At 38.7% G+C, this 26,898-nt stretch overlaps 1 protein-coding gene across 3 annotated transcripts in view; it reads right to left on the bottom strand.

The window, feature by feature from the left end:
* arhgap18 (Rho GTPase activating protein 18) overlaps positions 1-26,602 on the bottom strand; it is a 40,144-nt gene extending 13,542 nt beyond the window's left edge. The window contains exons 1-8 of one of the 3 annotated variants that reach the window (XM_058755989.1): positions 26,397-26,602; positions 14,422-14,630; positions 12,799-12,828; positions 11,158-11,393; positions 9,378-9,435; positions 6,739-6,887; positions 4,506-4,671; positions 4,135-4,226 (exon numbers count right to left, since the gene is read on the bottom strand). In XM_058755989.1, the coding sequence (XP_058611972.1) occupies positions 4,135-4,226; positions 4,506-4,671; positions 6,739-6,887; positions 9,378-9,435; positions 11,158-11,393; positions 12,799-12,828; positions 14,422-14,630; positions 26,397-26,581 (1,125 nt within the window). In that variant the 5' untranslated portion in view covers positions 26,582-26,602. Of the gene's footprint in view, positions 1-4,134; positions 4,227-4,505; positions 4,672-6,738; positions 6,888-9,377; positions 9,436-11,157; positions 11,394-12,798; positions 12,829-14,421; positions 14,631-23,424; positions 25,808-26,396 lie in introns of those variants that run through there. The other 2 variants (XM_058755991.1, XM_058755990.1) reach the window with 2 other exon arrangements.
* Positions 26,603-26,898: the final 296 nt, after the last annotated feature.

Consider the following 26,898-nt stretch of genomic DNA (forward strand, 5'->3'; position numbering starts at 1 on the left):
ACACATGTATGCTTTACATCTGCCAAATATATAGACTTTTTAATAATTTAATAATTTAACAACACTGCGTCGTTAGCGTTGGTATTGTATCAGACACTTGCACTTAACATTATATGAAAATCAAGCTCAAATGGAGTTAATGATGTTTTGACCAGAGAATGACGGAGATGGAGTGTTTTGTCTGTCATTAGAACGGCTGTAACTGTTATCTGAAGCAGCAAGTGCATTATGCTTTCATCAACTTTTACAGGTTATATAACTTTGATTGTAGCTATATGGGCGCTTAGTTTTTCTTGTTGTTTAATACACTTGGCCAAAATCTCAAATTAAGCGCTTATGCACATAATGCACAGGATATTTAAAACGTATATAGACAGCAAATAACTAATTCTTCTCCACTCTTCAAACACACAAAAACATTATCCTTTACTGACATAGTGTTTGAGTAAAGAAAACGCTGTACTATTCAAACACCAATTATTTATTCACCCTTGCATTGCGAAAAAGCAGAGATCTCATCTTCTCCAGGCTGTGCGCGGCGCGTCAATCTGAATGGAGGCGGGGTGAAGTTACGAGGTCTCGCTGAGAGCTCGATGATCCAATGGCGTTACGAAGTTTTACTGACAAGTTATTTTAATGCTTATCATTGGTTTACTATTTTAAAACTCTCTGATTTAAAATAATAAAAACGAATTATAAGCGACTCAAGTGACGTGATAGTACTGAGTCCAGCTCAGGCCTGTTAGATACATGTGAAGTCCAACACGCATTAGTTTGGATAATTTTTCACAGCACCTGACTGGGCTAGGGTATGGCAACCGCCATACTCTGCCATACGCAAACGCCGCCCTGCTCCCACACCTTGGATGACTTGGGTCGCACGGATTTCTCTGCCTCCGCTATGTATCTTTCTATGAGGCGCCGTACTGGACAAAAGTGAAGCGAACACGGTGAGAGAGCGACAGTGCGCGAGAGACCGAGTGTGTCCGAGCGAGAGAGACACAGTGCGCGAGAGAGACCGAGTGTGTCCGAGCGAGAGAGACACAGTGCGCGAGAGAGACCGAGTGTGTCCGAGCGAGAGAGACACAGTGCGCGAGAGAGACCGAGTGTGTCCGAGCGAGAGACACAGTGCGCGAGAGAGACCGAGTGTGTCCGAGCGAGAGAGACACAGTGCGCGAGAGAGACCGAGTGTGTCCGAGCGAGAGAGACACAGTGCGCGAGAGACCGAGTGTGTCCGAGCGAGAGAGACACAGTGCGCGAGAGAGACACAGTGCGCGAGAGACCGAGTGTGTCCGAGCGAGAGAGACACAGTGCGCGAGAGAGACCGAGTGTGTCCGAGCGAGAGAGAGACACAGTGCGCGAGAGACCGAGTGTGTCCGAGCGAGAGAGACACAGTGCGCGAGAGAGACCGAGTGTGTCCGAGCGAGAGAGACACAGTGCGCGAGAGAGACCGAGTGTGTCCGAGCGAGAGAGAGCGAACGTGAAAAAGTGAAGCGAACACGGAGAGAGCGCGAACGCAGCGCCGCGAGAGAGACCCAAAATGCGCTACAGAAAGTATAATAAAGTAAATAAAATATAATAAAGAGAGCGAGAGTGATTTTTCAGTGCAAGAGTGCAATTTCCAAGATGTTTAAGCGACATTTTATATTAAATTATATGATTCTGTTGCACTGCATTACATGTCAGTGCAACGATGTGCAGAGATATTTCATGATATTGTATGAAGATAGTATACTATCAAGAAATTGATAACAATAAACAAACAATAAACAACTTTTTACATAAATATAACAAATCATTCTGAAGAAACATGCTTAGTTTCAAAATGTATCATGCTCAGGGGCCACAAAACAATTAAAACTATCACTGAAATTGGTTTAAAGGTGAAGAGTGTAATACCAAGGATGACCACCAGATGGAGGCATGACCTTATTTTTCATGAGCTGCCTGTCTGTATCAGAATGAAAAATAATGCATATAATCAGCTGAAATGTTCTGTACTGTCAGTATTCTTTTACATATATATACACATAAATATAACGAAACTAGTACGATCTGTCTACCGGCTATCTTCTCCTTTTTTCTTGTTGTTTTTGTTGTCATGGAAACGACTCGCCACTCGCTTGTCATTGGTCAGCTGTCAAAAGGCGCTTGACGAGGGCGTTTTCCAGAAAAGTTAAACTTCTTTCAACTTGAAAAGACGCCTGAGCTTCAGAAAAGACGCCGCGGTGGCGTTTTAAAGCGCTCAGGACTAAACACGGTTTACTCCATAGGATTATAATGTAAAAAAGACGCTGGCAGCTTCAAAAAAGACCCCAAGTGTGAACACGGCCTAAGTTAAACTGATTAAACTAGGTTAAACTGATACCATCATCTTTTTCATACATTTTATTAGTCATGTCTACAATTTTACCTGAGAGTGTCTCGAATGGTCCAACATCCTAGAGAGAATACGAGAATGTTCCTCCAATAATCTATGGCAATGCTCCATGCTGTTAAAATTTCTTGATAGTATACTATCTTCATACAATGTCACACAAGTGACAATCTGTGTGAACTATCTCTGCACATCGTTGCACTGACATGTAATGCAGTGCAACAGAATCATATAATTTAATATAAAATGTCGCTTAAACATCTTGGAAATTGCACTCTTGCGCTGAAAAATCACTCTCTCGCTCTCTTTATTATATTTTATTTACTTTATTATACTTTCTGTAGCGCATTTTGGGTCTCTCTCGCGCACGTTCGCGCTCTCTCCGTGTTCGCTTCACTTTTTTCACGTTCGCTCTCTCTCGCTCGGACACACTCGGTCTCTCTCGCTCGGACACACTCGGTCTCTCTCGCGCACTGTGTCTCTCGCTCGGACACACTCGGTCTCTCGCGCACTGTGTCTCTCTCGCTCGGACACACTCGGTCTCTCTCGCTCGACACACTCGGTCTCTCGCTCGGACACACTCGGTCTCTCTCGCACTGTGTCTCTCGCTCGGACACACTGGTCTCTCTCGCTCGGACACACTCGGTCTCTCGCGCACTGTGTCTCTCTCGCTCGGACACACTGGTCTCTCTCGCTCGGACACACTCGGTCTCTCTCGCGCACTGTGTCTCTCGCTCGGACACACTCGGTCTCTCTCGCGCACTGTGTCTCTCTCGCTCGGACACACTCGGTCTCTCTCGCTCGGACACACTCGGTCTCTCTCGCTCGGACACACTCGGTCTCTCTCGCGCACTGTGTCTCTCTCGCTCGGACACACTCGGTCTCTCGCGCACTGTCGCTCTCTCACCGTGTTCGCTTCACTTTTGTCCAGTACGGCGCCTCATATCTTTCCTCTACCTCCGCTCGTATTTTTTTTTTTTTTTATGAGGCGCCAAACTCTGCTACCATCCGTGCGCGAGAGAGACCGAGTGTGTTCACTCCGCTCCGCGCTCAACGGAAGTTTTTTTTTTTTTTAATAATCAAACGTCTCCGCGTCGCGCGACACAACGAATCGATTATGAAATTCGTTGCCAACGCTTTTAGTAATCGATTTTTATCGATTTAATCGATTCGTTGTTGCAGCCCTACTTACTATAGTAATAACAATACATTATGCATAATTACACGCAACTAAACCTAAGCCAAACCCTCATCCTAACCATATAGTAAGCACATGTAGTTAATAAATATTACTCAGTACTTAAATGTGTAATTACACTGTAACAAAGACACAAATAAAGTATAGCCCAGTATTTTTCTATTACAAAACACAGAGGATCCTGCCTTGCTGGCTTTACTGAGAACACTATGCATTACAGTCAGATCTCTTGTAATGAAGGAGGTTGTGTTTGGTTACCAGGGTGTTGCTATGAGGTTACTATAAAGATGCTTCGGTGTTTGTTAAGAGTATTTTAGCACTTTTAGCAAATACCAAAATGTGACCGCTAGGGTTTTCTATCCCATCTATGACAAAGTCTATGACATTCAGGTCTGGACAGTTGTACTATCAGACTTCTGGCATTGAACTCAAACTAATGGTGCCATTACTGCTGGGAAAATATATATGCTTTCAATCTCAAAGGATTTGTAGTAGTTTCTGAGTTAATGCCTCTGGTCATGTTTTGCTTGGTTACAGTTCTAAGTCTCTGCTCTCTTACATGCTGCAGGATAACAGGCACTTTGGTTCCCGGGATCCTCCGCTGGTCTTGTTCCAGCAGCGTAGAGAGAGAAACACCAAACAAACCCGACTCTACGGAAGACAAAACAATACAGTCACAACCAGTTTCAGATTCAGTGCTCACACGTTCACACACAATTACATTAATCAAAACCAATTAAAGATCAGACATGAAAGTGCTCTTTTTATAAGGTGCTTTGTGAGCGTGTGTCTCCAGCATGCACATGTGTGAACAAAATGGATGTGAAATGTTTAGCACAGTGTGCAAGAAAAACATACAGTGAACTCAAAGGTCTGAGAGCATTTTCAGATCCAGTCTTCTGATTTTGAACACATATCAGAGGCACTGACCTCTCACTTTGACCTTGAGAGCTTTATGAGCCTTCACCTCGATGCCACACGTGTCGAACAGAGCGCTCATCTCAATCAGAACAAGCCTGCGAACCTTCTTCATGTCCTCTGCGGACAGATCGCCTACTCTAGTCTGTCCGGTCTTATCCTGAGACACTTTAAAATCCTGAAAGACGAAAACAGAATGAGAAAAAAATACATGGACATTTATTAAATGTTATATGTTGGCTTTATTGTGCGTTTTAGCTGTGTGGCTGCTGAGGTATTCTGAGCACTGCTATGATGTTCTGGTCTCTAATTATGTCATCCCTCCTTTAGAGTCAGAATTTTTAGCTGCTTTATCATCCACCAAAATTGGAGCAACTAATTAAAGGTTCATCGGATGCAAAATCCACTTTTACATGTTTGAACATAAATGTGTGTTGGCAGTGTATGTACACAACCACCCTATAATGATAAAAATCCACCCAATAATAATAATAATAATAATAATAATCACTTTCTCAGATCAGGTTGTTCTGAGATTCTTGGCAGAGTGACGTAGTTTTGGCAGGCCCCTCCCACGACTGTAGACAGACATCAGTGTTTTACCTATTTTGAAAATAATATTCAGTATTTTTTATGAAATATATACAGCCTTGATGAGCATAAGAAACGTCTTTAAAAAAACTTTATTGATCCCAAATTTTTAAACGGCAGAGTATTATACTGTAAAAAAAAAAAAAAAAAAAAACAGGTAACCAAATATGTACATGATTTAGTTACATCAAGGGTCAAATCAAATATAAATAGCACATTAAAGTTAAAAGTTACACACTTTTTTGTGTGTGCGCTGTTCAGGTCTGGTATAAAGAGTTTGTTCAGGTGGCCGAAAAAATGTTGCTCAGCAAGAAAAAAAAAATTAGAGGGAACATTGGTGAGCAGAGCTCATTAGCATTTAAACGAACATGCACCGAAACGGCTCGCTGTGAACACGGCTGTTTTTGACAAGGTAAAAAGGGTGTTGTTTTACACTACCATTGAGAAATTAACTAAACTATGTTATAGACTTTTCATTAAGACCCTAAAGAATCATATCAACTTGTGGAAAATGGGCATCCAATGACCACTTTAACAAGACACATGATTTGAGGAACCATTCATGTCTGGAGCACAAACACTGGAGGATGAGGCACAAACTCAACATAACACTGGTGTTTGTGTTCAGACTGCGTAGAACTAAATGTAATGTAATATAACAGTAATAGTGATTTTTGGGTAACATTAGTTTAGAGATAAATTCCCACTATTAACTAGCATGCATATTACTTGCATATTTGCAGTGTATTAGTACTTATAAAGCATATATTAACATCTTATACTGCAGATCCTTTACTCCGACCCAACACCTAAACTTAACAACTACCTTCCTAACTATTAATAAGCAGCAAATTAAGAGTTTATTGAGGTAAAATCATAGTTAATAGTAAGAATTGGTCCCCAACTAAAGTGTGACAGATGTTGAAAAGTTGAAAAGGGAACGGATGCATAGAATACAGAAAACCAGAGCAGGATGCAGTGCTACAGACTGTCCAGCAGAGGTCAGGTTGACTCAATAAGAGCACACACACCGATCTGACTGAGGAGCCACATTCATGTCAGTTCAGTGATTCGACTAATGATTTAAACCTGTCATTTGACATTTTTGCACTCTAAACTATTCAGTCAGATCAAAGGTCTCTGTGAGACTCATAACCATATAAACATTGACATTCTTTAATCCTCAAGCAGCCAATCAGAGCGAGTGGGCTCATGCTTACTGTGGTGCATAAACTTTGCACATGCACACACTCACACACACACAGTCTGGTTTGCTATCCTTGTGGGGACTCTCCATAGGCATAATGCTTTTTCTACTGTACAAACCGTATTTTCTATCGCCCTACACCTAAACCTACCCCTTACAGGAAACTTTCTGCATTTTTAAATTTTCAAAAAACTTCTGAGTGATTTATTAGCTTGTTTACCAGTGGGGACCTAAATTGAGGTGACACGAGTCCCCATGAGTCTGTGTGTATTCAGGTTTAAGTCCCCACCTGAATAGAAAAACAGGTACACACACACACACACACGCACATATGCACGCGCGCACACACACACACACACACACACACGCACATATGCACGCACACACACACACACACACACACACACACACACGAGTGTTGACCTGATGAGTGAATGTCTGACTCACGGGTAACCGGTCATCAGCTTCATTCTGTGGCTGGGTAACCTTTAACCCGTCTTTGTACATAAGTGCTTGCTCGGAGAACGACACCTCCAGGTTAATGTCAGTCTCAGCGTCAGCTCCACCCCCTGGAGCCTCAGGCCCCACCCCATTACCTATTCAAACAATAAACACACACACAACAACATCTCACGCTGTGAAACTAGGGAAAACATTCATGCACAAAAACACACAGGTGCAGTTGTGTTGGTGCACTCGACCATCTTGCATCACTCTTTGCTGATTAAATAGTTACCTAAATCAGGCTAGCCAAAGTCCAGCAATCACAGACGTCATTATTTGGCAGTCAGTGATAACTTAACCACAGTCACCTCTGCTTCCAAACACAGACTACAACTGGAAACCAACAGCACAATCTGAATGGAGGACTTTGAAGTCTTTAACTCTGGCCACTTTTAACAGGTGATTTAACCCCTGATTTCAGCAACATCTCACACCTGTAATTGTGAAAGAGGCTCAGTACTGCATTTCACCCAGCACTATGAGCAAAGCAGAGCCAAACACAGCAGTGCAATAGACAACCAATCATTAACTGACTCTCTCATGCGCTATTTTAAGACGGGAAAATTTCCACATGCTCTATTTAGTTTCAGTAACTGAGAAAAAACTCAAACAGCAATGGGAAACATCATGAAGTAAAGAATAAAAATATGATTAAAAATAGTGCTGTCAAAATTAGCGCGTTAACATGATTCATTTTTTCAGTTTAACACGTTACAAATATTTAACGCAGTTAATGCAGGGGCTAAGTTTGGGTTGGCCACCCCACTCACTACTGCTTCTATCTCTTTTTTCTTGACAAGAATTGCATTTATGTAGACGCAGAACTTTTTATGACCACATCTAATGGGAGACTTTTCAGACACGCCTCCACTAAACAAGTGCAGAAATGGTACAGATGACGCTTCAGTAGAACAGCAGTGAACTGCAGTCTTTCCTTTCCTGTCAGCCACTGTAGCCTGTATCATTTCATATGAACACGCGAATCAAACTTTCTGATCCGCATCAAGTTCAGCAGCAGCAGCAGCTCTTAAAGTAACAGCAGCCAAAAAACCTAATAACCTAATAAAACCTAATAAAACCTAACCAGCTGCTGTGATTAGTGTTTGATAACTTAATCCAGTTTCTGTATGCTTTCTTCTTTTCTACAATTTCTGTATATTTTCTACTTGATAGCTCTCAATTATACTGTAATGTTAGCACAGTCAACATTATATATAGTCAATGGTTAAATATTAGGGGAAAAAAAGAACAATTTCCTAGAGACATCAATAAGTAGTATTGGTATCAGTGATACTCGCCTTCAGTCATAAAAAAATGCCACTAAACAAACATTAAAGATATCCTGTCTTTATGTTTTCTGAATTAATTTGAAGATTGAATGTAAAATTACTGCAATATAAAAGTTTATTTAAAAACTTTAATGTTAGGTGGGATTAATCCCAATTAATTTCCGAACATTTTTTTATGATTAATTAGTTGTTGTTTTTTTTAATCGATTGACAGCACTATTTAAAACCAATTCTAAGAAGCCATTTGGATTTGGAAGAAAGCCTTTTTTTTCTTTTTGTCTTTTTTGTTGTAGCATGTTTCTGCCAATTTGAGGCAAGCAGACTACTTTTCCATAGATCTGAAACATCAGATCAGTGGATGCTGTACTTGTCAAAACTGATGTTATTGACTTTGCAAATAGGTAAATAAGAACATTAACCCAATGTTTAAGAATGTACAGTGTGAAATGTCAAAACATGACAACCCAGGATTGATTACTAACCCAGGGTAAAGTATGAACACTGTAAAACATAAAACAAGATAACCCAGCAGCGTATAAAGCACATACAACACCTCTATCGTTTTTATTTCCATTGGTCTATTGTCAATTATCATTTACAATAAAAATAAATGTATTTATGTTCTGCTTGTATCTATGAATGATTAGACATAATGTTACGTGATTCTCCTTCTCTGGATGTCAAGGTCAGCAGAAGCCGAGGACAGACACATTTTATATCAAATAAAATGTTTCAAACCCTAATGAAAAAAAAAACACTAAAATGTATTTGAAATACATTTATTTTGTGGTAAGTATACTACAAACAAATTTACATATGTCCTGCAATTGCAGTTTTAGTATATTAAACTGGCACACTTAAAGTCTGCAAAATTGGAACAACTCATTTTGTACTAAATTTTGCAAGTATACTTCAGTTTGCATTTAAAGACTGATATTATTCAAAGATCACACAATCCTTATTAACAGTGATATTAAAACACATTTTAGGCTTAATATTAAGTGCATTGTGCAATAAGAAAATACTGTGAAAATGTAATTAAAATTTGATATCAGCAAGTCTTAAGTGATGTCTATACATATGGTAATGGTTTAAAGTATACTTAGTATGAAAAAAAAAGTATTTTAAATAAAGGATGGCATAGTTTGTTTGTTTTTTACTAGGGAAAGCAATGGACATCACAGCATGTTCTCCGAGTGTTGCTTTGCCATTTCATGTTAAACACATGTGAACACTTTCAGGAATGCCATAAAACAGAAGCCGCTGCATTATACTTTAACTCATGACACATACCCAGTCCTTCCACTTCCTGTTTATTGCTCCCACTTCTTTCTGTGGATCCAGCCTCATCCTGTCAGAACAAGAGAGCAATGGAAAACAAGAGAAACAAACTGTTAGCATGTGCTGTGAGTGAATTAGCACTGAATCACACACACACTACAGGTGCTGATCTCACAGGAGAGAGCGTGATGTTATGTTAATCGTTCCGCGCTGCATCCAAAAGTCTGAGGCCTCCTTAAATCCTGGAGATCTTTCAGATTCTGCTTTTCTAGGTGACTAATCTAATGTCAGGGTCACTGATCATGCGAGTCTTTGTCAGATGTGGTCTCAGATCATGCTGGAGAACGTGAGCATCAGGTTCCTGTAGCTCCATTCTGATAAGGATGACTTTCTGACTTTTAGTCTTCACAGTATCGATTATTTAGGGCAGCATCTAGCAGAAACATAAATCACAACTTACAGCTGTCCTTAATAAACCACTCAATATGGCACAATGATTTATCACATCCTTCAAACTGGAAATAACCCTTCACTTTTACATTTTCTCGGTTATTCATTACACTGTGCTGAAATGTATATTAACAGGGAACTACTGTGTAATTGGTGACACTGTTAACAGCCTGTCAAAATATGTCAGAGAGGCTGCGTTTACAGGGCTTAATGCACAGGTCTGATATTTTGACCATATCCAGTTTTTTGTCCCACCTGTTTAAATTCACTTAAGACACGATTCATATGTGTTAACATGAATCCCCAACCAAACTGAATGATTCCACTGTGACATGATTGACCCTTGGGTTTTTTGTATTGCCTTTATAAATATCATTTATATAATTCACATTGGATGATTCTTTGACTTGTGCACACGTGATTATCCTGATTATACTATGATCACTGCCAGCATGGACAATGTCACTGATGTTTGCAGTGCAAAACTGGCTGAATTGATTGACTGAAGATATAAAACAACAGTAGTTTTCATTCGTTATTTTATCTACGGGTCGTTAGATCTAGAATTATGAAGAGAAAATAAGTATTGCAGTAAGATTGCATTTATTTGATTGTGTGTGAATTACCTTTCTCTACAGTCAAGCTATTAGTTTGATTACTTAAAATAGGCAACACTATCACCTGGTAGCTGAAAAATATAATGTAACATTTATTTATAAAACTATAGGGCAGCTGCTGTGCTCCTGAATGTTTAGGTGTGTACGCAATTTATACCTTGAAATAAAGTTTCCATCTCAACAAAAGAAGCTGAGATTTTGTGTGAGCGCAAACAGGCAACATCTGACTCATAATGTGAGATTAATAAAAGTTATCTTTTGGGTACATTTTTCTCCCTTGACTCAAGATGCTTGGAATTCCGATGGGAATCAGATATATGTGTTTAGACGCCGGTCAGATGTTCAGATATCGGATATGTATCTGATTTAAAACCACATTTGGAAGTGGCTCAGAACAGATGCAAAAAAAAAAAAATCTAATCTTGTGCTGATTTTTGTCTTTACACACCTGTGTCACACGTGAGTAAAAAATCAGATTTTTTTGTGCCAGTGTAAACGCAGCCTCACTAGAAGGACATCCTTCATCCTGCTAAAGCTTTGTCATATGCCAACGGTTTAGACTGAATCAAACCATCTGGCAGACTGATCTGTGCTATTTCACTAATTATAAATGTCACAGACGCACAGATTCACCCCAGTCAAGGCAATCATTGGTTTCTAACTCGTTTATGTATCTTATGGACCTAAGAAGCTTGATTTACACTAAAGCAAGGTCAGTCACGTACTTGACTCTGTGAAGCAGGTGATGGTTTAAAGATCTCTCGAACATCCGGGACACTGTACGGTTTGTTGCGTTTGCGTAGCGTCTGTTTGAGCGTCTCCACGCGTCTCTCCACGGCAGCCGCTTGCGTTCGGGTCAGAGTCGACAGCAGAACGATGCTGTCCTCGCCGTCTGAAGCCGACTCGTCGAACAGCGTCGCAAGCCCCGCCTCCATCAGCCACGCCTCCTCCTGCTCACCCTCTGCAGAACACAACACAAACACATCTGACCCTGGAGCACAAAAGCAGTCATAAGCAGCACAGGTATATTTGTAGCAATAGCCAACAATACATTGTATGGGTCAAAATTATCCATTTTTCTTTTATGCCAAAAATCATTAGGATATTAAGTAAAGATCATGTTCCATGAAGATATTCTGTAAATTTCCTTCTGTAAATATATCAAAACTTCATTTTTGATTAGTAATATGCATTGCTAAGAACTTCATTTGGACAACTTTAAAGGCGATTTTCTCAGTATTTAGATTTTTTTGCTCCCTCAGATTCCAGATTTTCAACAATAGTTGTATCTCAGCCAAATATTGTCCGATCCTAACAAACCATACATCAATGAAAAGATTATTTATTCATAAAATCTCAATTTCAAAAAATTGACCTTTATGACTGGTTTTGTGGTCCAGGATCACATATGTAAGATGAGCCCAGACATTTTTGACACACAGCTCTGGATTCACACTGACACTCGCTATCAAACTCAACCACACTCGCTTTATTGTATTCTCCTCATTAATGATTTAAAAGCTCTTATTAGTCACACAAGCGGTGCAGAGTGACATATGCAGTATGTGTCACATTGTGTTATTTTCATCACAGTCGTGGTGAGGAGGAATGCATTAATCCAGTTCTGACAGGAAACAGAAATATCTTCCTTTTCCGGTAACTTCACAATTTAGACACTCACAGAAGTTAAGGAAGTCACAGTTTGTTGTTCCTTTAGGGGCAAACAATTCCCATTGATGTCACTGATCTCTTGTCTGTGGTTTTTATTGTAGGTTCTTCCTGTAAGTTAAGCCTATTGTTCTTACACATGGAGGAACATAAACATAGCGCCACATACAGTGCTTTTGAAAAGTGTTCGGTTTCATATGTTGAATATATTTAACACTGTTTCCTGCTGGTACCATAACACATATGCACTCATGACACACGAAAATCGAGAAAAAATTAAATATTGTGGTATAAAAACTATACCTCTCATAAGGCTACCCAGGTCAAGCAGTATGGTTGAATTTTCCATTTACACAAAGAAACGAGGGATATCATTTCAGTCCATGTGATTTCGAAGTTTCGAACCACGCAACTCTGCAAACAACATTCAAGACCTTTCTCTAGTTTTTCTTGTTTCCTGTCAGTTTCATGAGTTTAAGCGTGAAAGTGAGTTTAATACTTGTATTCAGTTATGCTGTATGTACCAGCAGTGTGACAGAAATGTAAGTGTAAGTCATGTTTTAATCTTGCTTCACGCAGCATGCTGAACTCAGCAGAAAACATGTTGAAAATGTACAAGAAACCCATTAGTCATCACAATCTTTTGCAATATAGCCTTTTACATGGAGCAGCGCAAAATAAAGGAGCGAATGACTCACCACTGGTTTGAATTTTTTTTGTAAATACACCTGTTGGTTTGAATCCACATACAAAGACAAAGTCTAATTAGTCAATCTGACTAAATCCAGATGATTTAAGGCATTTAAAACAGGGTTATTATTGTTAACTAAAACCATTAAAAAAAAAAAAACATTTAAAAGGAAATTTATTTCATTAATTACTTTCAAATAATAACTAAATAAATTAAATTAACTAAAAACTAAAACTTAAACCTAATAAACATTGTACAGACATTAAAAAAGTTCAATTGATCAAGTTCATATAATTTTTTCATATTTATTTATTTTCAAAATATTTATTTCAAATTTAAACAGCAATTGTTATGCATATGTTGTTATGCATATGTTTTTACTACATATTACAATTCAAAATATTAACAAAAACTATAATAGTATATCAATAATACTAAAATAACACTTATTATTTCAGCTACATTATTATTATTATCATTATTATTAAAGCTGAACTTTGGGTTTTGTGTAGATTAATCATCATTTAAATGTAAATGTGATACTCATGTGATTAGTTTTAATGACAACATGATTTGTCATAATTCAACACAGCCAATAACTATTTTAGGTAATACTTCAGTTTGGGGACCAATTCTCACTATGAACTAGTTGCTTGCATATTACTAGCAAATTGTCTGTGTATTAGTACTTATAAAGCACATTAATGCCTTATTCTGCATCATATTTTAGATCCCTCAATCCGACCCATACCTAAATCTAACCACTACCTACAGTAACTATTAATAAGCAGCATATTAGGAGGCAAAAGTTGTAGCTAATAGTTAGTTAATGGAGAGAATTGGTCCCCCAAACTGAAGTGTGACTCTTTTGTAGTTTTACAATTAATGTTCATTTTTGACGGCAGTCTTTAATGAAATAATCCAGAAATGGTTTTATTTTCTGTATAGAGCTGGCTCTGTCAGGTCTAATGGTAGTTGACTCTTGTATTGCAGTTAAAGTGCCCCTATTATAGATTTTTCAGAATGAGCTTTCCTGCAGTGTGTAACACAGCACTAAGTGAATGAAAACATCCTGCCAAGTTTTAAATCTGAAAGTGCACCGTGTATAAAGTTATTGTCTCTCAAAAGAAAGAATCGACTCTGAATCATTGAAACGAGTCGTTTTTAAAACGAATCCCAAGCCGTTTCATGTTGACGTCAACATCAAACATTAGCATATTGTCCGCCCACTTGTTGGTCGTTTCGGGTTGGTCTGAATGAAAATGCAAATTCATTCTTTGCCACTAGGTGCAGCTTTTGGAGCATTAAAAATAGCTGTTTCCCCGGTAACGCTGTACACAAAGCACCGCACTCACAAACACTGCTTTATCAGGCATTACAGGCGAGATGAGATGAAAATGAGACCAATCACCGCAGATTAGCGTCACGCAAAGGAGGGGTTTGGGAAAAAAACGTTTGGGAGTCATTGAGCAAGTAAGGTGAAAATAAATGCATATTATAAGACAATGAAAGTGTTTTTTGACCTTGCATGCATGTCAACCTGTTGTTGGGGACTCCCAAAACCAAAATATGAACCTTTCATTACCCATAATAGGCGCATTTCAACACAGTGCGGACATGCGCGTCTTACCATCAGCCACCTTCAGCTGCAGGTCCTCCTGCGTCTCTGCGTCTCCGCTGCACTGGATGATCTCCACCTCTTTGAAGTAGTCCAGCATGGCCTGCTCGTCCAGAGAGTCCTGGGAGCTGCAGCGCTGGTACGGTGCTTTCCCTGAGCTCGAGCCCAGAGCCGCACCGGCCGCTTTCCCCCGCTGGACATTATACTGGCCGGTTCTGCGGCTGCGTGAACACAGAGAAAGAGACAGAGGTGTGAAATACACCAAATCATCATCACATTCAGATGCTTTAATCACACTCCAGCAGTCAGCATTCATGTTCAGACCATCGCTGCGGTCTCAAACCCAAACACAGACACAAAGGCCACTCTAACACCAGCACTTCTCCGTTTGCACTGGACTGCGTCTGGTTATAGTCTGGAGGAAATGTATTTTTAATGATGGAAACTTCATGATTGTAATGATCATTTCTGTTGACTGATATTCATCACCTAGAGCTCAGGGCCATTTTTAAACACTGAACACCTAGATTGCAAGATCTTTATTATAATGTTTCTTACAAGACAAATATTACATGGCTCATCAGGCTCAATTTATTTTTTCATATTTGTGTACATTCTTTTTTTTTCTCCCTATTTCTGAATTTTGGTGAAGCAAAGTTTGCACTGAAGATGCAACTAACAATTATGCATTTATGTATGCATGTATTTATTTATTTAAAATCTAAAAATGCTTAGACTAAATATTAAAAAATATAACTTAGAAAATTATTAAACATTCATAATATTTAATAAGTTTGCACGAGGGATGCAACTAACAATTATGTAGCCTATTTATTTCTTATTTAGATTAAAATCTGAAAATGTTTGTATATGTAATATATAAATTTTAAAAAATGATTAATTTTATTATATTATTTATCCAATGTTGTCCTCCAAACAATGTCCAATATTTCCAATGCAAAGAAACACAGTGAATGTATCTGTGCTGTTAAGCACCAATACCTTTTCTAATCATTTTTAAGGTAGACGTTAAATTGAATCTACATTAAAAATGATAATAAAGAAAAACAAAAGCACAGACTAAATGTTACTTGATACGAGGCAGGAGAAACACACATTCACTCATCTGAACACTGTAATTATATTACATTTATACTCCATTACATCACTCCCTTTGCTGTTACTGCTCTAGAAAAACACCAGTATTTAAGAAACCTTGACTAGCATTACACTGCGAGTGGACTTCAGGAAGAAAAGCTACAACAGTGAAGAATATGACTCTTTGAGCCATTCTTCTCATTCGATGCATGACACAGCAGGCAGGAAGAGTCCTGCTGCTCACCACGCCAGAGGATCGAGGCCGGAAGTGCGAAAAATAAGCCTCTGTGCTATAAGGACATAAAGATGCCATTGTCAGGCTGATTGTTTGGCTGTTTGTGCAGGGCAGGATGGTTTAAACCGGCTGCTTTCTTCCCTCTCAGGATGAGCGTATGAAAAAACGCTCAAAGCTCAGCACTCTTCACTGCTGCTGGACACAGGAGCTACTGGATGTCGTCGAGCAGTTCGTATCTGAGATTTCAGTACAGTGAGGGTGTAATGAGGGCAGTCTGGAAAACGACTCTCCAGTTTCTGGGTCACGGCCGCTTTAGGACTGAACCCGTAGCCGTGCGTTAGTGGCCAGTGGTGGACAAAGTACACAAATCAAGAGCTTGAGTAAAAGTACACACTAATAAAATATTACTCCACTTAATGTATTGAGTACGCCTTTTCATTTTTACTTGAGTAAAAGTACAAGTAGCTTTTAATTTTTAAATTTTTAAGTTAAAAATAAATAATTTAAGTTAATTTTGACAGCAGATTTTGATTTAGTTTTAGTCATATGAATTGTTTTTAGTTTTAGTCGACTAAATCTACAGTAAGTAGTCAGCTAAAATCTAATGGGTTTAGTTACAGTGTAACACATTTATTAAGCATTTCTCTAACATTTCAAAAATCATTATATAGGTTTGATATTAAGGTTTTATCAGGATAGACACCGATTTAAATGCGGTGACACACAAAATGCCTTTATATTAAAATTAAATCTCATAAAGAACAAGAACATGGTCTTCTTTTCAATGAAATACCAATATGGTTATATAGGCTATTTATGCATTCTTTATAACTTGTTCACCATATTCTTCATTCTTTCAAGCAGACATATTTGTTTATATAAATAAATTTAGATTAATCTTTAGGGCTATTAAACTGATTGAGTCAAGAGCAGTGAGTAATTTTCTGTCTTTTGTTGGACAATAGCAACTAAATTAGACTGCTATCCCTTTAAAACCAAATGCACGGATGCACAGGATGCAATGTACTGATACGCGTTCTCCCTACTGTTTACGTTCACTTAAGACGTAATCGACTGCGTTTATGTGAATACTCATCAAAAAGGACAACTCAGCATCATTTTGTGTGTAATCCTCCGTTCATGTGACGCGAAAGAGTACTCGTGCGCTGTATGAGACGCACTGCTTCAGTGTCTGCGCTCAGAAAACCAGACCTAATTGAGTTTTCTCTTGCGTCGTCAAATTTATCCATCTGTCTGCTCTTCTCTTACTCCTGTATATTGACATTTTTGAACGTTTTATGAGACATGCAGCAAGTGTATGTTATGTCCCGCCGGTTCATATGTATGCATCTAACCTCCTAACTACGCAGCAGATTCACTCTGAATGAATCTCTTCCCTCTTTTTCGTCTCGTTTTTATTCGTTGCCGAAAATATCAATAGATTGAAGATGTTTCTTAATTTGCTAGTGCTTTTTCTATTTGCATGTGTTTTGTAGCCACCGTAGATATGGCTTTAAAACACTTTTTCAGCAAGACAGCAGGAGTAAAGACACAGCCCTATTCTGGAAAAGGGGGCGGGGAGCAGCAGCTCATTTGCATTTAAAGAGACATGATGCACTAAAACAGCGTGTTTCTGCTACCACTCAAAATAGGCATTTTCAAAATGATGTAATAAATGATCTGTGGGGTACTTTGAGCTAAAACTTCACAGACACATTCTGGGGACACCTGAGACTTATATTACATCTTGTAAAAAGGGTCATAATAGGTGCCCTTTAAGAGTACACTAGCATATAACAACTACCAAATGTAACTTCATGGAGTCTTTAAATAGAAGAAGACGCCATCCAGCCAGAACAAATCCAACATTTACTCTTTAACAAATCACACTTCTTCACATCGGTTGAGGTGAATTTGCATTTGCAGCCAGTCAAATAAAAGTAGCTAATATTGACATGTGAAAACAGTCAGAGTAAACACATGCATCTCAAATGAAACAAGAGGAATGCTTTTCTTCAACAACCCTTCCTCTGTCATAAATGTGGACGATGCTCGGTTGATGGTTTAGCTATTAACCGTGGGGAACGGAGCGGTCTCTACATGCTAAAGGTCAGACAGCACCCAGCGCATTAAAAACGAGTGAAACCCGTACCCTCGGCCGCAGATAAAGAAAGAGAAAGAGGACAAAAGGGTCAAGCGCCACCGTATTTCTCGTTTTACATACACAAACAAAAGAGGCAGAGCAGCAGACAGAACACTAACACAATGTGTGTCGCAGTCTGAAGTTCTGCAGTTAGACTCAATGGAGTCGAGTCGAGGGGCAAAAGCAATGCGGAATATGGGCTGTTGCTATGACGACCAACAGCATACCTGTGGAATGTGGCTGCTTGGAGACGGTGAGAGGCCATGTAGTGTTTCAGACAGAGAGGACGTGTGCATTCATGTTCAACTGATGCAATCTGTCTAAAAAGTGAGCTTTTGAATCACATTTAATGTGCATAATGCATTGCATTTCAAAGTGAAACTGAACATTCATCACAATACGATGGTACAGGATGGAATTTGTTTTCACTTAACCTGTATTGCTTATGAAGGTTATAAATGATCTTTGCTCCTTTTTTTTCCCCGTGAGGTGCTCTTTTGATTTGACATTGCTGGAATTCCCCCGGTGATGTGTTGTTTTCTCGTTTTCTTTTTTCCCCAAATTATTTGTATCGTTGAATGCATTAAGTGGGTCAAAAATCACTATTACTGTTTACCATGGTATTCAAAGCAATGAAACTGGTACTACATTGGTGGTACATTTTTAATTTCCCATCTGCTATGTAATTTTGTGTTAATATTCATATTTATATGTAGAATGCAACCTACAACTTTCCTATTTTTGTTAGGTCTCACTACTCTCATTCCAAACTTCACATTTTAATAGGGGTGAAACAGAATATTGTGTCATGATATTCTGCAACACAAACACACAATATGTATCGTGGATAGCAACAATATGTATCATGCATAGTTTCTCAAAATGAAAGTTGAGACATTTAATTTAGCATCAAATATGGTAAACCCAGGTGGTCACACTTTTCAGCTTTCATGTTTATTAATTATGAATAAATGAAAAATAAAATGCATTAATAAGCATGTAGTCAAGGACAGAGTGTAAGCATGTGTGTCTAATATAATTCAGTATTTTTAGCTAAGCAGAATCATGACTATTTCTATTCTAGTGTGGTTATTGGCCATCTATTAAAGTTCACAGCTGATGTAATAAAAGTTTAACACTTTAATAAACAGCACTTTTTAAAACTGTTTACCACACGTATTAAAAGTAATAATTTAAAAAGCACACCATTTTAACTCTTGGCTTTGTTCAAAAAGTATTGTGAGAGTATCGCGTATCAAACCGAATCATGACACGAGTGAATCATAAACCCTACATTTTAGTGAATAAGGTTCGTTATTTCACTAGTTTATAACCAATTTAATAATAAGAAGTATTTGCTTTTGACCTTTTTCCTTCTTTGCATGTGTTTGTTTGGGTAGTTCAGACATTTGTCTGACATCCACTTTCCATGTGCGTGGAACATTCAATAAAAACTTGTCCTAACAATTTATTTCCCTCGTGTTTAAGATGGAATAAGATTGCAATTTTTACATTTCATAAATAATCAACACAGCTGCACATAATGGCAGTTTAGCATTGGTTGACTCAGCAGCTGGTCTCTTGGGGACGCAGATGATTTTAGAGTTCACACTCCTCTACAGGAAACAAGTCTGTTTTTGGCTATGGAATATGAGTCGGGATTCCTGATCCTGTGGAACACACTCTGAAATCCTGCTGCTGTGTCCATAGGAACGGCTCAAAATCTGAGTTTGGCCAGACTTGAGTCAGAACGTGATCTGAGCCGAGGAGCACAGCGGTCTCATGCTGATACACGAGTGTGAACTTTATACTGTGTGTGTATTTGATGCTCAGCTTAGTTTATCACATCTTCACGTCAAATGCCCAAACACGGTTGGGCTGACGAGCTCAGCGTTAAACTCACAGCCGTCTGAGAGTTTACAGGTTTACAGGTCTGTGAGTGGAAACTATTTCCTGCAGGAAGAATTTAAAGCCGATTCTCAGTGACGGAACGGATATGCACATGCAGCATTTTTATGATATATCCTAATTTGCATGAAACACTTCATACGAGCATCCACATATCGCACGTAATCTCAGCTTTTATTATATTCAGGTGAACTTTCCAAAACAGACATGGAGGTGCACAAGAGCTGTGTGCTGTGTTAATGGAAAAGAGATAAAGGCCAGACTACGATAACGCTTGTTGATTTTGTACAGTTATCCGCAGTGTGTATACTGCTGTATGTGTTACTAGAGATGTCTTGATAGTCAAGTTTTGATTGGTTCTGACCCAGCTGAATGTCCAGCGCCCATCAGAGGCATCATCATCACTCACAATGAGCACAAAGCATGCAGCGCACGCTGAATGAAATATTCATTATGCAACTATACAGCCACACAGGACGGAAAGTCTAATGATGTTTACCAGGTCAGCACAGGTTAAACCATCAACACACACACTCCTCATCATCTGCATCCCGCACACACAGTGTCATGGGACACTTTGCCTTACAGATCTCATGAACTACATCTGCACGAAGAGACAGTGACCCCAGAATAACCTGATGATACTGTGTTCATTACAGTGATGCCTCATACTGAATGACACAGAGTGACACACAGTGTCCTAAAATCAAAACGCATTGTTTTCTAGGAGTATACACTGGCGACGCCAAGCAGCTCCAGTCACATAGTTTTCCATGACTGTACTAAAGCATAAAAATGCCATATGTTTGCAGACATTTAAGAAACATGATAAGTTTCTTAATGCTACACTCAGTTATTCTACATTGAAATGTGGGTTTTGTTTTTGTTGTGGTCTGTGTGACTCCGCCCACTGCCAATAGTATTTCGACACCCTGTGTTGCCAAGTTGGCTGAAAACAAGGCGATGGAAACCAGCAAATGGGTCAGAGGTCACAGATTCTACCCGACCTAAAAAGCCTTGGCATCCATCCCAAAATGACCTGAGGCATATTAAAACTCATCAACAACTGTGTAATGCTCGGCGCCTTCCAATGTCAGTTGGGCTCGTTCCTGTTGTATGTCCTCAATCTGGCAACCCATGTGAGTCGAGTCTGAGGAAGACGAGGTGGGAGGATCTGCACTCTCTAATATTTGGACCGCAGTACCCATTTCAGCCGCTAGCTGTCAATATTACACACTGCACCTTTAAATGACATTATATTTCTGAATAATGGCTAATGTTCTCACTGACGTCAAAGTGGGCTGCAGGATACATTGTGTAGCTGAATGAAGTGTATTAACATCAGGAAAGTCCGCTACTTCACTTGCTTTGGTCCGGACCGAATACAATGTTGATTTATTTATTTTTTTGTTTGGTGCGGTTCGCTTTCACACTACCCTTTTTGCAAGTTAACCAGAAATTGTAAACAAAACCACACGTGTGCTAAAGTCATCCATTCATTGGACAGAAATTCTTAAGCAGTGCAAAAACAGGCTATTCGTGGAGATCTTTCGTAGTGCAATTTTTGTTCTTTTACTGATTTGGTGTCATCTACTAACGCAATATGAAGAAACTTATGAGCATCATATGAGACAAAGTCATACGATGTTGTAATTACAACTTACCAAAAATAAAATCTATAGATATAAAATACTTAAAAGCATATCACAAAGTTAGTTTAAACATTTAATCTAGATAAATGTGTGCTATTAGGCGCATATCCAATCATTTGTGCCGAGAGTGGAAGCTGAAGCACGGTTTAGGACATCAGTGGAAACAAATTAAATATGCCGTCATTTTTGCTCATAAAGGTAAGAATAATACATCGTTCAGAACTGTAACAACAGCACTATATGCGTGAGCAGTCGGTTTCTTCTGAGCGTGATTTCTGCAATTGGGTCGGATCGAGGTCAGGTCATGTTCACACCTTAAATGAACCGTACCAGAGTTCGTTTGGAAGTGGACCGAGAGCGATTGCTGTTGGGTTTATGATTTAATTCAAATTTCTTACCAGGGGTAATCAAATGAAGGCCTAAAACAGTACCAGTTTAATTCATCTTTCACAGTGTAATCAAATGAAACTTTCTATTTTTTGCCAAAGAAAGTTCTGCACAACAGAGGTTTACTGTTAAAATTAAAACATGAAAGAAAACAATGCGTGATATTCTCAGGGCACTACTGTCCTGCAGCTTGAACGTAAGACCAGCAAATGATGTGTGATACCTGTGAGTTTCAGCCGCAATGTGGTGTGGCAGTCTCATCCAGTGGGCTTCATTTTTTTTATTTAGTTCATTAATAAAGAGTGAATCTCACAAAAACAGACAGGGTTATATATCACTCCAAAAACAAAATATCATGTCATCATATTTTGCATAAAGAAACAGATGCCAACTTCACAAGACGGTTAAGTACTACGCTCTCATTGCCATAATGCAAAAAACTCCTATTAATGTTGCGTTTAACACACACTGTGTCTGTGAGAGCAGTGAAGCTGCGTGACTGCAACGACAGGCATGCCTTTCATGATTTCATACCAAGCGTTTCTGCTGCGTAACAGGAAATAAAAGGGATTTCTGGGTTACTGAACTGAGAAACCCACAGACACACTGGAAGAGAGAAACTACCCAGAACTGCCCAGCAATGATAAATATCACTGAGGCTGCGTTACAGCGATGAACATCATCCACGGGGAAACTCATGATAGCAATGTCACCACACACTCAACATGTTAAATAGCAAAATATCAGTTTTCCTTTGATTTTGGGCTGAACTATGACATAAGCAAGGTTTCCATCCAAAGTTGTGAATTTAACTTGTGTGCAAAACTGGATTATCTCATAAAACATTTGTGAATAAGCACCGTTCTTTCTATCCAACGAGTCAAAGAGAACAAAATCGACACTTCCTGATAAACTGGCACTAAATATCACTAAGAAAAGTAGGAGAAGCCACTGAATATAATATTTTCATATATATAATAAATGACTTGCGCCTCAGAGCGAGCAGACGAAACACAATAAATGCGGTCATTGCTTTTGGAGAGGGATGTCTGCTGTTTGGGAACACAGAAATGATACAGAATTACTTTGATGACAGATTCGCTCGGGCATTTCAGATGCTGTGCAACGAGATCGGTCCACTGGTTAGTCAGGTTTTGCCATCCCATTGTGCAAAGTCACATGACTTTTTTTATGTGCATGGAGGAATTTATTCGCAAAATGCATTTCCATCAACCCTTTTTCGCACAATTCAAAAACCACCTCAAGCGAGCGCAATTTTTTTGGGGGAATTAAGGGATTTTTTTTCCTGAAATTTGGTGTTTGCATCACTCGTTTATACTTAAAAATGTGCATAAAAACAGGGTGATGGAAACACAGCTATAGACAATTCTTTGTGGGATTCACCCAAAAAGTCCAGTGTTAGATACAAATATAAGTGTCTTGTTTAAACATGCTTCTTCCATGCTGAATCTAAACGACCGCTCTGTCTGCAAACAACCAGCAAAACGCAGATGCTTGAGCAAGCAGGCCAGTTGGCAGAGAAGACCCACAAACACTTAAACAAAGACCCACACACACACACACTCAGAAACCTTGTCCTCAAGCAGCGTGAGTCGCTGAGCTCCGGCCGGCAGAATCCACGAGGGACTTCTGCTCGCAGCTGCTGAACGAGGAAGACACCTGCGCTCCATCTGAGGACACAAATAACAGCCAGCATCCCGCTTCACGAGGCCTTCAGACAGTTTGTGTTAAAACTAGTCACCGACCGACCGACGTGGGGCTTTCAGTGAGGCATCATTAGTCATCAAAGCTGTTCAAATATGATGCAAATTGCTGCAGTGACAGCCGCAAAATCAGCAGCTGTGGCCGCCAGAACTTTACCGTAAAAGATACAGTAGCAACATTTTATAGTGGATTGTATTTAGATTTACAGTAAAAATATACATAGTTCATTAACTGACAAAACACAGATGGTAATGAGAGAGCAACATGATGAATCAAAACTCATCTCAAGTAGCTTTTCCACAAACTGGGAGGTGCACACCGTGTCATTCACACAAACACTAAACGCCATCATAGTAACATGCATGACAGTAAAATAATGCAATAAACATTACTTTAACAACATAATGTAACATAAACCCCTAATGTACATAATAGATATGAAAAAAAAAAACTAGGGAGGAACATAATTTAAATGAAAAACCATTCAAGTGTCACACAGGGAATTCTAGGGATGTCGATTTATGTTTTTTTCCACAGTTTACTGTAAAATTACATGAAATGTCCCATTCAACTAATCAGAGTTTTTGACCATGTATTGTGAGGGCATTTACCATTAACCAATTAAAAGTCTTTAACCAGAGCATTTTTACAGTTTTTTCCGTAATGCTCATAAACTACGAACATTTTCACAGGGTGAGTTTGAGTCAATGAACACTGTAAACCCTGTAAAGTTGAAGTTAATCAAGTTTGTAGAACTTCATATTTTGGTTTTGTAGTAAAACAGGCATCTTAATAGGGCTGTGAAATTAATCGCATGCGATTGTCATGCACATGCCAGCTCCGTGATTAGTAGTAAATCTCCATCACCTGCTTTCAGATGGAGCGGCATTTAATACACAGAGCCGTAGATCACTGACAAGCTACGCAATATCGTGTTCATTATCGCAGATGAATGACAATCGCATGCGATTAACTGCACAGCCCTACATCTTAATAGCACTTAACTTGTAATATTGAGTAAGCTAACTCAGTATACACAATGACAGATAATAAAGCTTAAGTGTCCTGTTGTGCCTGTATTCACACTACTAAAAAAAAAAAAAAAAAAAAACATTCAAAAAATCCATTGAAAAAGCCGTCTGTAGATTTTAGACAATCATATCTGTTGGCGTGGTTATGGGCTGATGCTGGCAGATTATCCACTGACAGCCGTGTCAACTTAAAGCCTTTTTTTCCACCTTTCTTTTCAAATATTTAGATTGATTTTTAATTTAATATTTTTGTGCATTTCATTTACATTTATACATTTAAGCAGACGTTTTTATTTAAAGTGACTTACAAATGAGGAACAACACAGCGATTGATCACAGCGACACAACTAGTGATTCATCACAAAGAGGCATTAAACACAAGAAGTGCTGGTACTATAAAGCTTCAGACATTGCTTAGAATGGTACAATCTAGAACAGGGATTAGGGAAAACTGAAAGCAAAAACTTTATTTTTGTTTTCCTCAACCAACTTAATTTCAGGAATATAACATAAATCTTATCAGTAATTCAGTTGTATACTGCAAAAAGAGGTATTTTTGTCTTGTTTCTAGTCAAAATATCTAAATACTCTTAATTAAGATGCATTTATAGATAAGCAAAATTACATCAGATATTTCTGGGGTGCATTTTGCTTAAAATAAGTAAAATTATCTGCCACTGTTTTAAGAATATTTTACTTACCCCACTGGCAGATAATTTTACTTGTTGTAAGCAAAAAGCACTTCATTTAGAATTTTATTTTTTTTTTACCCCTGGAAACAGGACTAAATGTCTTATGGCATTTTGCTGATCTAGTAAATGCATCTTAATTTAAGATTTTTTAGTTTTTGATCATTTGACTAGAAACAAGACAAAAAAAATATTAAGATAAGCCTTTTTTTTTTTTTTTTTTTGCAGTGTAGCGTATCACAACGGCACATCAGCCACTGACAAAGCCGTATTACGTAGTACACAAATCTGGTGGTTTAGTTTGTTGGTTAAAGATCTTCTGGACTGAGAACTGAAGGGTTGTAGGTTTAATTAGGCTCAAACGAATAAAGCCAAGGACTGGCCGATATATCGGTCTGCCGCTAACTACTTAAAACTAGTGCTGTCAAATGATTAATCGCAATTAATTGCAATTGTTTACATAATATTTTTTGTACTGTGTATATTTATTATGTATATACAAATACACACACATACAGTATATATTTTGAAAATATTTACATGTATATACATTTATATTCTTATATTTTATATAAATGTATAAACATAAGATATTTTTCTTAAATATATGCATGCATGTGTTTTTATATATACATAATAAATATACACAGTATACCCATATATATTATGTAAACAAGAACTTTTATTTTTGATGCGATTAATCGCGATTAATCGTTTAACAGCACTACTTAAAACACAAAATAGCTCATATAGCAGTGACACGACCTGGTTTAAACTCAATGTACAAGCTCTCTAATACTAACAAGATCCCTCAAAAGACAAATTAGTAACTACACCTGCATATTAAACATAATTCAACCATCACTACATCTAGAACAACCTAAAAACAGCATTATTAGGTTACCAACTTAACAAACTGATCAACAGCATCTGTCCACCTGATGAAACCCATGCGGAGTAAACACAAACACTACAGCTGTGGCTCAAACCCATGACGCCCGTGTAAGCGGTCTAGGTAGGCAGCTTACTAGGTTTCGAGACACAGCCCTAGGATACAGTTGCCATAAATAGTGCACACTGCCCTTAGTAATAAATAAACGCGTTGATACGACTCCTCACCTCGCTCCTGGAAACTCCGTTTGCTCTTTGCAGCTGATAGCCGGTAAGGCTTCGCTGTTGCTGGTGTAGGCGGTTAACACGACGCCCTGCTCGTCCTGCTGTCGACTCATCTTTAGCGCAGCATTATTCTGAAAGTTTCGGTGTAACTTCGGACGAACTACCGCTCGACTCTCCCCTAACAGCATGAATAACCAGAGCCATACAGCTCCGCCCCCGGCGGCGACGTGATGACCAATCCTAGCGCGGGGAAGAGTCGGCTAATGAATATTAATGACGTTAAGTCACGCTGACCGAAGACGCCTTGCTGATTGGCTGAAATGCAGACGCTGTTAAATGATCAGGCTTGAATCATGAATATTAATAACCTTACGTAACCCGACGCTCCAGAAAAGTTACTAAGCAACATGCGTAACGTAATTAATATACATTAGATACGTCTTTAGCGAAACAGAATTTAATTCATCGAATGACGCGGTGCGGAGATTTTTTTTTTTTTTTTTTA

The sequence above is a fragment of the Onychostoma macrolepis genome, chromosome 20, assembly GCF_012432095.1.
Source record: "Onychostoma macrolepis isolate SWU-2019 chromosome 20, ASM1243209v1, whole genome shotgun sequence".
NCBI lineage: Eukaryota > Metazoa > Chordata > Actinopteri > Cypriniformes > Cyprinidae > Onychostoma > Onychostoma macrolepis.